The sequence below is a fragment of the Parasteatoda tepidariorum genome, chromosome 2 (genome assembly GCF_982258835.1).
Source record: "Parasteatoda tepidariorum strain Cologne lab strain chromosome 2, Ptep-v5.0, whole genome shotgun sequence".
Classification (NCBI taxonomy): domain Eukaryota; kingdom Metazoa; phylum Arthropoda; class Arachnida; order Araneae; family Theridiidae; genus Parasteatoda; species Parasteatoda tepidariorum.
The window spans coordinates 5,219,186-5,232,324 of record NC_141756.1 but is presented as its reverse complement, the minus strand read 5'-3'; the positions used below and the strand labels follow the sequence as shown (position 1 = coordinate 5,232,324).

General features: G+C 30.7%; 1 protein-coding gene across 18 annotated transcripts in view; it reads right to left on the bottom strand.

Annotated features, from left to right (window-relative positions):
• The window catches only part of LOC107446947 (protein still life, isoform SIF type 1), a 270,767-nt gene that overhangs the window by 39,223 nt on the left and 218,405 nt on the right, over positions 1-13,139 (bottom strand). For 13 of the 18 annotated variants that reach the window (XM_071177065.2, XM_071177071.2, XM_071177067.2 and 10 more), the window contains 4 exons: positions 11,959-12,052; positions 10,090-10,248; positions 6,218-6,398; positions 1,724-1,990 (listed from right to left, as the gene is read on the bottom strand). In XM_071177065.2, the coding sequence (XP_071033166.2) occupies positions 1,724-1,990; positions 6,218-6,398; positions 10,090-10,248; positions 11,959-12,052 (701 nt within the window). The remainder of the gene's footprint in view (positions 1-1,723; positions 1,991-6,217; positions 6,399-10,089; positions 10,249-11,958; positions 12,053-13,139) is intronic. The other 5 variants (XM_071177068.2, XM_087156792.1, XM_071177064.2 and 2 more) reach the window with 1 other exon arrangement.

Genomic DNA, 13,139 nt, shown 5'->3' with positions numbered 1-13,139 from the left:
TCGGAAAAGTAAAGATAAGTACCAACAGGCATAAAATAATGACGATTAAAAGAGAAAATTGCAATCGAATTATTGAAAACACTGGTTACCCATTGGTTAATTTTTTTTCTGGAGAGACTTTCATAAACTTCACAACATTTCAAGTAATGGGTTGCAAAAATTAAATCGATTGAAGTATGTTCTCTTCTCTAATGGGCTGGATTGATTTCCAATTCCAGCTAATATAAATTTTTTGAGATGTTACAAAATTTTCTCCCGTCTTCAGTATTCATATTTATATTAAAATTGCCTCCAAGACAGTAATTATAATTAAGTTAATCACAAAAAGAATATAAAAATATTTTAATACTGTGCAAAAACATTAAAAATGAAAATAAACATCTCAGCCTGGGAAAAATGAACTCCAAGAAGCTCCAAATTTATCGTTTGCTTTTTTTTTTAAATATAATCTTGTGCTGCTTTTTTCATTAATGCTTTTGTTGGCCTAATTTGTTTTGACTCGTACAACTCTTTATTTGTGGTTTTAGTTTTGAAATTTTGAGGAAGGTGATCCAGTTGAAAAATGTGCAGACATGAAAAACCTAGAACAACACATTTTTCCCAATGGGTAAAAATGCTACGAATCACTCGAGGTGATTCAAAAAAGCGAAAAAAAGTAAGGTTCATTCATTTTAATCTAATATTAATGAAATAAAACAGGATATAAACGTCAGGTGTAAATAAATGTGCAAAGTGTTACAAGAAGATTAAGTCAAGTAGCGATGAAAGTCTTATTTGGCACATGGCTGTTGGCAATCTAGTTGTTATGTATGATGTAATGCATTCTAAAGTAATGTTTAGGGGAAGATGAAGACGTTGCAGATCAGGGTAAAGTACATATTTTATACCATTCCAGAAAAATGTACATAATATCATTTAATTAAGTTTATATGCTGTTTTTGTTTTTATTTCATTATATATTACGGAAATATTTAATTCCTCACTCCATCACCCTATATGACTAGGAAAAATATATGTGGCCTACATGAAAAAATATATCTAACTCTGTAAAAAAACATACTTAAATATATATGTATAAAATATAAGTAAAAATATATCTAACTGTGACTGCTGAAACTGTAAATGAAATTGTTTGAAAATTTGAAGTCAAAAAAAAAGAAGAAAAAAATATTTTAGAAATATTTTTCGATTAAAAGAAACAACACACATTGTAAAGGAGGTATTTTTTAATGTATTAACATAAATTATGAGAGTTTTTTTTTAAAGACAAAAGCATTGATCGCATAACAAAATGATAAATACTTTGTTTACTGCATTTTTTGAGGCAAGCTTTGTCTGTGTAAGTGATCAAAACATTTTATTTTTAAGAATATTATAGTTTACAGAGATGCCATAGCAGTTTAATTCGTCATAATATGCCCTAAAAATAATAGGTCTTAGAAAATTTTAATGAAATATCAAAACTATTTTTTGAATTATATCTTATTTTATTTTTTTCCTGAACTTACAACTACCTAAGTCTTACCGAAAATCCTGAAGTGAGAGGAATGTATAACATCATCACGGATTGTTTTCCACAATCGTGCACTTGATCTGATCGTGATAAAAATATTAATATTTCAATCAAGTGCTATTAAATTTAAAAGGGCAATGAATCAAATGAGTAGGGTGCATACGTCTTCGCACATACAAAAAAAAAAGATCGAACACCAGATTGACTCACCGTAGAGGGGTGAGGGGACTATGAGCTTGTCAATCATCTCCTCGCTGATGGCAGAGTCCGAGGGAGGTGGTGGACAGACCAGAGACTCGATGTAATCGTCTGTGGTGCGCAGGATCACTCCTGTCATGTCGGGAGGTTCGAGACGGGCTGACCTCATCATCATGCAGAGGGACAGTTCCTCTTGGAGAACGCTCTCGATGTACATCATGTCCAAGTCACTCACGATGGCACCGTTAATCACCATTATCTCGTCACCTTTCATCAGCCCTATTGCAAACACAATTGTTGGATCACTCATTACTCAGTTAATGGACACAGCATGGAATACTGAATACAAACTTCTTGATATTCAGTGCAAATTTTCCATGCATTTGTTAAACCTGTCGAACCCTAATATCGTTCAATTTTGTGCAACTTTAGTATTTGTGTTAAGATAAACCACGTAACTTTATTACCCGATGACGGTTAAATTTGAAAGGAAACATGGTTCAATTTTACATCTTATTAAGGTTTGCAGGCAAATTTGCACCGTATTTGAATTCAAAATTGAACCATTATGTGTGAATGTACTTAATGTGTATAATAAAGCATTCTCAAATCTCAATTATCCGTGGCTAGACCGGATAATTGAGAATTATAATAGATACGCAAATTCCGCGGATAGTTCGTAGAGTCGTGTCGGAAAATATCATTTGTACGAGTATATGTGCTTCAGAGTTTTCAAACTATTCTTCCTTTGCTAAATTAGAGCTTTATTATAATATTTTGTCATTTTATAAAATATTTTAGCGTCGATAAATATATAAAATAAAAAATTAAAATCTCATCTGATGTTTGGTTTCAGTGCCGTAAGATAGAATCTTAAAAACACAAAATATTGCAAGGCAAAATCACGAGCAGATAAAATATCGTTTTGAGATCAAACAATCATGGGACAGAACCTCACGCGAACAAAAGATCATGGGGTAGCATCTCATGCCAACACTAGGAGACAGAACTTCACGTGGACGAATTATCGTGTTCTAGAATTTCACGTGAAGAAAATATTATGGGTCCGTATTTCCTGCTAACACATTATCACAAGACAAAATTTTACATTGGCGAATTATAGTGGAATCTTATCTCAGGCGGAAAAAAAATCGTGAGACAGCATATTGCATTGCGAGACAGAATATCACGCTGGCAGATTATTATGTTATTAAATCTCACTGGCAAAATATCGTATGATAGTATAGTATTTCACGCTAAAACTATGCGAGGCAGAATCTTACGCGATAAACTTATTGCAGGATCGAATCCTATGTGAACAAAATATCGCAAGCAAAATTTTCTATGAGCAAAATACTAGTAACTATTGCCGTAATAATTCATACACAAGGTCATTAGAGTTTGTCCTGGAATCAGACTATTAATGAATAATAATAAAAAAAATAGATAATCCACTCGAATCAAATCTAATTTTAAAATTTAATTTAAATAAAACGCATGGAACTTAAAAAACTGAATAAACTCATACTTTGTATTAATGATTATCTCCCTAATTTATTTAATAATATATTATTAGATTGGCAAGAAAGTAATTTCGGATTTTCTATACAAAAAAATTAAGTTCTAATCTAAGGTTATTACTAAAATTTTCCCCACTTAAAAAGTTCTGTGAACTTCGAAATAAGGGATAATTCCACGGTGCAAAGTCGGGGCTATATGGGGCTGCGATATCAATTTTTAACCAAGCTCCAATAATTTTGTAAGTGTTTCTAAAAATGTCTGAAACTTCGTAGTGTCGAGTTGGAACACGATTCCTTTGCGATTGGTGAACCCCACATAACCCTGACCTTCCACGATCGGATTATCATTTATATCAAAGACTACAAAACATTTTTAGAGATAAAAAGTTTAGTAATAATGATGAATTCAAATGGTACCTTTCTGAATTGTTTTGCTGATAAAGATCATAAGTTCTATAAGGATCATTAAGTCAAAGATGACAAAAGGTCATCGAACAGAATATAAGTTTTTTATATAATCAAAATTCAATTATGTATGGAAAGTATTGAGTTTTATTTCACAATAAAAACCGAAATTACTGTCTTGCTTATATAAATTATCTATGGGAAGTTTCAAAGTACCGTGGGTAAAGCAAACATACAAACTAATCAAAAATTGCGTAGGAACATGGGATAACTAACGTTATCAGAAACCGCGAGAGGGCGTTTTAAATTACATGTAACATAACACAGCTGCACCAGCATGTGAACAAACACTTTGGATATCTTAACATTTAAAAAAAAATTTGTTTTCTCCCCATTACATTTTGAAGTATTCTTCTTGAAAATAATAATTGTTCGAATTAGGGATATTTCACAATGCATTAAACATATATTATTTAACTACACTTAATTGAAACAGTAATAGTGCGCTAAAGAAGAAAAAAAAAGATCAACCTTAATTATTTTTGATCTAATGATCGGATTTTCACGTGCTAGGCTTCAATCTAAATGGTTAAGGAAGTTGACCTCAAATATGCTGATATCCATGTTAATATGCTAATATGTTAGTGCAGACGATATTTTAAGTTACGAAATCAGACACAAAAACGTATTTTCTTTGAATAAACATACCTTTTTTTTTAACGACGGATACGGATTCCGCATCTACAAAATATAGAGGGTAGCCCCAAACTGGAAAATTTGTCACCAATGGTTAGGTCAAGAGAGCGGTCTAAATTTTGGACTACATAATGTTAATTTCCTTTTTTGCGTGTTTCGTTATATCTTGAGAAATTTTTTAGCGAATTGAAAATTTTTGGATCACAATTATAAAATTCGTTTATCTAAAGATAATTACATGCAAAAACAATTTGTATAAATTAATTATTCCTTTTTATTATTTTAATCATAGTCAAAAGTATTTAATTATAAGGTATGCATTTTTTTCATTATTTTAAAGAATGTTATTTTAAATGGCAAAATACAAACCACAGAAAACGAATTTTGGAAAAGTCGCACATTTAAAATTGTATTTTTCAGGAACTATTCGGCAAATTTCCATCAAATTTTGCATTTTGCCATTTAAAATTACATTCTTTAAAGTGATGTAGAAAACAGTATACCTTACAATTTAAAATTTTTTTGACTACTGCTTAATAAAGTGATGAATAATAAATAATTATTAATAAAATATTTTCAGTATGTAATTATTTTGGATAAATGAATTCACGATTGTGCGAAATTTTTAGTCAGATTGCTTAAAATTTTCTCTATATTTAGCGAAATGCACAAGAAGTAGAAATTATATTATGGAATCCGAAACTTTGGACCTCTTCCTGACTAAAATATTAATAGAGAATATAGAAAACAATTGGAGCCATATTTTTCAGATTCTTTTAGCCTTAATATTTTGTGAGTAAGGAATCCAAATCCGTCGAAAAAAGGTTTGTTTGTTCTGAAAAAGCACTATTTTGTGTCTGATTTCATAACTTAAAACATTGTCTGCACTTTTCAGCGTATTTGAAGTCACCTCCTGAAACCATTAAGACTGAACCTTAGTACGTAAAAACACGATCATTAATTCAAAAGTTATTCAGGGTGATTTTTTTAAGAACGGTTATCTTATTACATAAGAACTTACGTGTTTGTTTGAATTTAGAACAGCCAAAATTCATAACGAATCAAATCTTCATTTTCTTCAGATGAATTGGAAATGGGCCGATCTAACGGATTTAAAATAATTTTCGAGTAGACAGCTTATTACTTATAAAATGCATATCTTGATTCTAAGTTGATTCGGAGTTTTAGTAGCCAATATGTGACACCAAAATTAATGTTTCAGTGATTTTCTTAAATTTTAATGAAATTAGCAAAATAAATTCATTTACGTTATTGCATAAAGTATTCAGTATGTTTATTTGGGAATTATTAATTCAATTATTTTTATGGTTTAAGCATTAGCTTGCGTATCCTTATAATAAAAAAATAAAAAAAATGTTTATGAAAATTTGTTAAGGAAATTTTTTTCGAAATATGTTTAGAAAGCTTAGGAAAAAAGTTTTACTTCCTTTAGTTTGACCGAAATCAATATGTACTACGTAAAATCTTTTAGAAATAGCGTCGTACAAAGGATAAAACTGATTTTCGAAAAAAGGTACTGATTTATTTTGCCGGCGCAAGTAAATTGAGTTTATTTTATTTATTTGGTTTAATTTTTTACTTATTCAATTAAAAAAAAAGAAAAAAACAGTTGCATTTTCATTGGTGATTTCATTGCCCTGCAACGGCGAAATCTATAAGTGCCGAAAAAAGATCTAAGCACTATGAGGAATATAGATAAGCCATTAATCGGCTTTTGGATCCTAAAAATAACTTTTAGAAACGATTGCTGCAAGAATTAAAGCAACTGTATAAAGATAACAAAATAAGAAAAAAACAGTTCCATCTTTAAGTAAAAAATTTTTTTTCCATTATTTTTTATATAGTTTTTAAAATGTTATTTTACCTTGTTCCCAAGCTTGGCTGTTCTCCTCTACTCTGCTCACATAGACACAGAGTTCGTCCTGATGGTCAGCGTTCTCTATTAGTTCCGCTTCCACGCCAAACCCGAAAAGAACTTCCAGGCTGCAACGTAGGAGTTCCACTTGGTAGAGGACTTTGGCACAGATTTCTACCGTTTCATACGCCTACAATGACACTTCATTAGTTTTCTAATTTTTGAGAATCAAATCTGCTGATGCGGAAAAAAAACGCCAATAAGTGATTGTATATTATTTCTACCGATTAGTATTTGAGGCACGATGCTGTGAAATTTTTGTCACAGACTTTACTTCTTGTTTGACTCAAGCCAGGAAAAATATGTATTTTCGTCTTCTTTTTGTCAGTTATTTTTCAAAGTAATAACCTTTAACGCACCAATGACGCCTATAAGCTGCATATCACTCTTACTGACTGGGTCCAGAGTATATGTCATCGAAAATCATTATTATTTTTATCATTCTTATTATTGTTTGCTGTAACCGTATGTGTAATTAATTTAATTATAAATACTTATTGTTTTAACTGTAAATAAGTATAATTAAGTTAATTACAAATTATTATGGATAATGTATTTTAAATTAATTATAAATTATTGTAACTAATCAATTAAAGGAACGAAAATTATAATTATAATTGCTTATGGAAATTCTAATTCTAATTAATTAATTAATAATAATATACCCACTTAATAATGATATAGGTATAATAATATAACACTTTTACCAAAATATAAATATTTTCTTTTCTGTATTTGATAATTTTCTCATCGTTCTTAAAGTAGCTTAGATAAGGTGGGAAAAAAACTTGGCACGGACCATTAAAATTTAAGGTAGCATGTGATGCCGTCCATTTTTCTAGGTCACATAGCATATTTTTTTAAAAATTAATCTTTTTTGAAGAGATATTAAAAATCAGCAGCTTTTTTTATAAGTTCCTATAAATTCATTATTGTGGTATTAGATTGTCGTTGTAAAAATTTAAATTTTTTAAACTTTTTAGTATTCTGAATACGAAGAGATGCCTGATAAGTTACATCTGTAATAACTTCCATGACCCCGAAGTCCAACCTTTGTAATGATTATGCTTAGTGGCTAAATAAGCAAGAAGTTCAACTTTTGTTGTTAAATGAGTTGAAAACTGAAAAGGCGCATTTTTTGTGAACACGTATTTTGAGTAGCGCTCATTTCCGTGAACACCCATTTCGAGCTATGCCCATTTTCTTAAAAACACATTTTGAGCATCATTTTCATAAAAACGCATTTCGAGCTGAGTCCAGATTTTTCCGAAATTCACCGATGAAATGTTCATTTTTTGCCTGCATGCAGCTTTAAAAAGTAAGTTTTGACCATTAACCTTATTATATATAATTTATTTATGCTTATTTCACTAATAAATCATTTATATAAAATTACTTTAAATAATCCTATTTTAGGAAATTGGCTTTCATTTTTTCTCATCATTAAAATTGAAAGAGCAAGATTATGCCGTTTTTATATTTGTGCCATTATTATTGATATGTCTCTCTCTCCCCCTTATCTTTCCTTTTCTGTCACGCACAGAGTAATATATTCATTTCGATGTCGCTTTTTTGAGATAGGGATAAAACAAATGATGTTCTCGTGACCTAAAACATGAAGATTCAGTTTTAAAAATGGCAACAAAATGAAATCTGAAAGATCTGAAAATGAATTATTTATTTAAAAAAGTGATTTATGACACTATTTGGTGTAAACAATAGGATGAAATTTAGTCTCACGCGATGAATAAGATACACACATAATATTAATACAGAATTGAACAGTTAAAGTACAAAAGTAGACGAGTATCATGTTGAATGACTGCTACGAAAATAATGAAATATTTGTCGAAAATAATGAAAAATTGAAATGTTTAATAGAGTAAATGTTTAATAGTTTAGTTTGCAAAATGTAACATTTAAAAAAAAAAATTCTTGTCTACATTATATTTTTTGTTATGGGTCATTATATTTAAGTAAAATGTGAAAGTTACAAGACCAATGTAAAATCTTCTATTTTTTAAATATATAAAAACAGTCTCTTTCCAATAGGATTTCATCAAATTTATTGAACACTTGTTCATTGGCATTATTTCAACATCGATTATATGTTTTATTCATACCAGCTCTCTGCCACGTCCTTGATACAAAATTAAAACACATCTTCACCTTCTTTCTTTATCTATAGGGTGAATATAAGATGATTTTTTTTATCAACATTGTTGCAAGTGAGTGGTGGTTAAACGGGCAACTTACAATCGGGACCCAAATTTTTGACAGTTCTTAAGCCTAAACTATTTGGACAATACTTTTGCGAATTCAATATCCCGTTCACATTTCATTGGGAAAAAATACAAATCCATTGAATAAAGGCATATGTATTTAGAGAAAGTACGATTTTGTGGCTGATTCCGTAACTTAATTAACAGTTAGAACTAAGTACTTAACTTGTTTCAATTAAAAACTTTAAACCATAAAGATTGGCACTTCATTTGTGTAAATCCGTTTATGAGAACAAAAGTTACTCAGGATAATATTTTGTTTAGTTTAGTTTGATTCTTTTTAAGTGAAACGAAAATCCCTTACACACAATTAAAAAATTTGCATTACACACAATTAAATAAGTCCTCGCAAATTTTTTTTTAAAAAATAATTATTTTATCATTTTACTTAATAATTGTCAAAGCAATTTTGAATTTATTGTAAGGTTTATAAATTTTTACATCGTTTTAAAGAATATAATTTTATATAAGGAAATACAAAATTTAAGCGAAATCGGTCGACTACACTCTCAGAAAGACAGCTCTCACTTTCGACAATTCAGCAGTCCTTGAGCATTTTGAGTTTCGTTAATTTGAAGAATAATTTCGTCACGAAATCACGTGATTTGTAACGAAATGCAAACTCTCACATACATGACGAAAATGTTTCTTCAACTAGAAAAATGCTCCTGGTGCAGTGTGGCAGTTGGTCAACAAGAATTACGAAACTTGAATGAAGACTAGACGATCGATAATAAAGTGACGAATTAAGCCGATCGGACTGTATGGTGGTCAAGGTCTCGTAGCAGGAAGATGCTGAGAACGGGTATGTGCTCGATCTGTCCTTCTTGTATTGTTATTTTATATTCTACGACCGTCGTTAAACAGCCGACTCAATTTTATGGGTTTACGACTACGAATATTCAACTCCGTAGCCTGTTAATTTTGAACCCGATCCAGAAGACAAGGAAACTCCTGGATCAAGTATTGGGAGAAATTTGCCTTCGTGGAGGACTTTCTGATGGAACGAACCCGCATTTGCGTTACATGGAGGGGAAGACCACGAGAACCTCTCACGGTTAGCCTGACGGCAAGGGGACTCTAATCCATGATCCGTCTACCACTGAGGATATTTCACGTCAGCATTGTGGTCGGTGCAAGCCGGATGCGGAATTCGTATCGACCAGCCATCGCCGTGATCGAACCCCGGTTCACCTTATTAGAAAGCGAACGCTCTATCCCCTGAGCCATTATTAGAATTGTATTATTAGAAAGACATTAATCCACTTATAGGGTGGCCACGATAAAATGATAATTAGAAAAGTTAGATACTTTTTTTGGTAAAAAATAGAATGGCGAAATATTAATTATTTAGTTTTGACGAAATTAGTTTTCTCGAAGAAGTGACACCAGTTGTTTCGTCATTCTGACGAGAAATTCGCTCGAAGAGAATTCGCTCGATCCAGAAAATGGTTTCGTCAAAAACGAAGAAAGTTTTGTGATATTTGAGTATGCCTTTCTTAGAGTGGTAGTTTATTTAAAAATAAAAGAGAGTAATACCAGTTGATCGAAGAGTTCAGTGGGAGCTGGTGTGTAGTATTTGTCGTTGTCCTGTTTGATATGCAGGAAATGATCTGAAGGGGCGAGCTGTTTCTTCAGGCAAGCACTCCACAAAACATCTTCTACTGTCATGTTATCACGAACACACACCGTCACAGACTGAGAAAAGAAGAAGAAGAATATTATTTATTACCTGGCTCACCCCATTGGGAGGTGAGTGCTCTATCCCCTGAGCCACCACGACTCTGCATACAATGTGCTTGTACGTAATATATACAATTGCATATAATGTTAACTGCGCTTTTGGCAAATTGTAATGATGCTCTTTTTCAAAGCATTGTATATAATAGCTAAGCATTTTATACAATGACCAGGCATTGCAATAATGTCTAGGTATTGTAAGCAAAGACTGGACATTGTATGCAATGACAAATGCTTTTTTGGCAAAGTATTATTTTATACCTTATTAAGGTACTGTATACAATGTCTAGGTATTGGGTACAGTTGCAAATGCTCTTTAGGCAAAGTATAATATATGATAATAACAGAGAAAGAAACAGCCCATTATTTTTTTTTTCGTTTCCTCCATTAAAAGTAAATGACGGAGTGGACGACCCATTTAAGATATAAACTACAATTCGGAAGTATGCGAATTATTATTAATCTTATTCTATATTTTTATGGACCATACCTAGATTACTCCCATCGGAATATACAGGGGGGTTAAAGGAAAATATAAGCTCTAGATAAATCTCTTGCTTAACAATTTCAGAGATAAAATCTGTGATAATAGATATGGAAATCAGAAAAAAATCCATCAAACTCTTTTTAGTGTTTTCCGCTCAAAAATAGGTTGCTTTAAATACTTTCTTCAAACACCGTGGAATATTCTCGTGTTTGATGGAAACTGTTTTCGTAACTTAAGCTGTACTCTAAACTCAAAAATAATTTCTTTTTATTTTTTAAATTTTTTTATAAGAAATGTGAAAACAGTCATTTGATTTATTAAATAAATAATCCCGAAGAAACTGAAGCGGCAAGATATTACTCGATTAAAAACTTCCTTCACTTCAAAAATGTACAAACTGGAAATAACAGTCGACATGTTTCAAGCGCTCAAAAACAGACGGGGATTTTCAAGATTTGTCTGATGTGAATGAGAAGAAAAAGTGATTTGAAACTTAAAAAAAAATGAAGTAGCCAATAAAAAATGGAAAAATAAAAGTGGAAACATAACTAGAAAAACAACCGAGAAAAAGAAAAATACAGAACAAGAAAAATCTCAGAGGCCAAATGAGGCAAATCAAGGTTAAATGCATTTCCACGTGCTATGGAGAGGTAGTAAGGAACTTTTAATTCTCCTCATTTACGTCTGGCAAGTTTTGAAAACGGGTGCCTGTTTTCGAGCTCTTGAAACATTTTTATTTCCTATTTGCATATTTTTGAAGCGAATGAAGTTTTTAAGTTAATTTATTCATTTTGAGACATCATTTCTTAACTTTTTGCTTTATTTTAAGTTCTTTATTTTATTTTTTTAATTTCATAACAAAAAACAGATTGAAGTATTTTTACTGGACATTTTACATAAAAAAAATCTGAACCAAAACTTTTTTATGTTTCATGGAACATTCATATTAAAACTTTTTTTTATGCAAAAAAGCTTTACTTAAACTTTTTTATGTTTTATGAAAACATTCATCTGAAATTAATAATTAATTTTGCTTTTAGCTGACGTTATATCTGAGTTTATTAAATTTGTAAATCATACAATCTTACAAATTCGTTATAAGCACTTTTCATTAAATTACTTATAATTATTACTTTCGAGCAAAACAAAATATTATTTTAAAAAAAATTGAGTACTGTTACCTGTCCCTCTGGAAGAAGCACTTTGACAGTTCGACCGATCAGTGTAGGAAGCTCTGTGCTTTGGCTTGAATTAGCCGAAAGGCTGAGGGATCTTCTAAAAAACAAGACAGATAAGCAAAACAATTTTTAGTGTCTTATGCGATATTTTGAAGAAATAACATTTCGAATCAATGGAATGTTATTGTATTTTTATTTAAAGAATAGTAGTTTAAAATGAATGGTTATTTTATTGCTTATTACAATTACTTATGACTTAACAATATCAGAAAATAAGATAGGCTTCGTGAGTAAAAATTTATATTTAAGACGTAAACTTTAATTTAAGGTCAAGAAAAGTGGGCGATGCGAGCTGGATCCGGAACTTGTATCGAACTTGTAAGTAGACTATCTCTTTAAAGCTGTGGCATACGATTCGAAATGCTTTACTTTACACAAAACTGCGGGCGGAAAATTTGAGAAGGAAAATTTAGCAGGAAAATTTGGTAGATTACAGATTTTGATGAATTCAGCAATGCAGCTTATTATTATTATTAATATTGAAAACAATATTATTGAACTTCTATTGATTATTTAACTTTATTTAACTAAATTGTATTGTTAAAATAAATATAATTTATAATATTAAAATAGCGAAAATATATTTAGTTTAAAGTGAGACTAGTGCCATTAGACAACCATAATATTAAACAAAAACCATTAAAATTATTTTTTTATTGAATGAACCAATTCTTGTAAGATCACATGATTCATTTCGAAATTTCATCAATACATTTATTCGAATTCGCATTCCATGATGTTTTTAGTTCGAAAAGGCTTAAACAGAAAACAACATTTAACAGCTATAAACTTGTAGCTTTGTGTCTGCAGCGTGAATCACGTCAACATAACGTAGAGATATGTAGCATCTGAAACAAATGAGAGCATGCGCAGTAGTTTCAATCTTACGTACTGGAGCATACGGAAGATGACCATAAGTGCGATATCTCCCTTAATATTATAATCATCCCTTTTCTCTCTTCATTAGAGTTGTTGATTTGATTGATGAACAACGAGAAACGATACTTTCATAAATTTTCCTACGTTCTGTTAACAATTTTACGACGTTTAACTCTATGGATTCGACTCAAAACGTTGAGCTCATGAGATTTTAACTTAGCTTGGTTTCTTTTTTAAAAACAAAT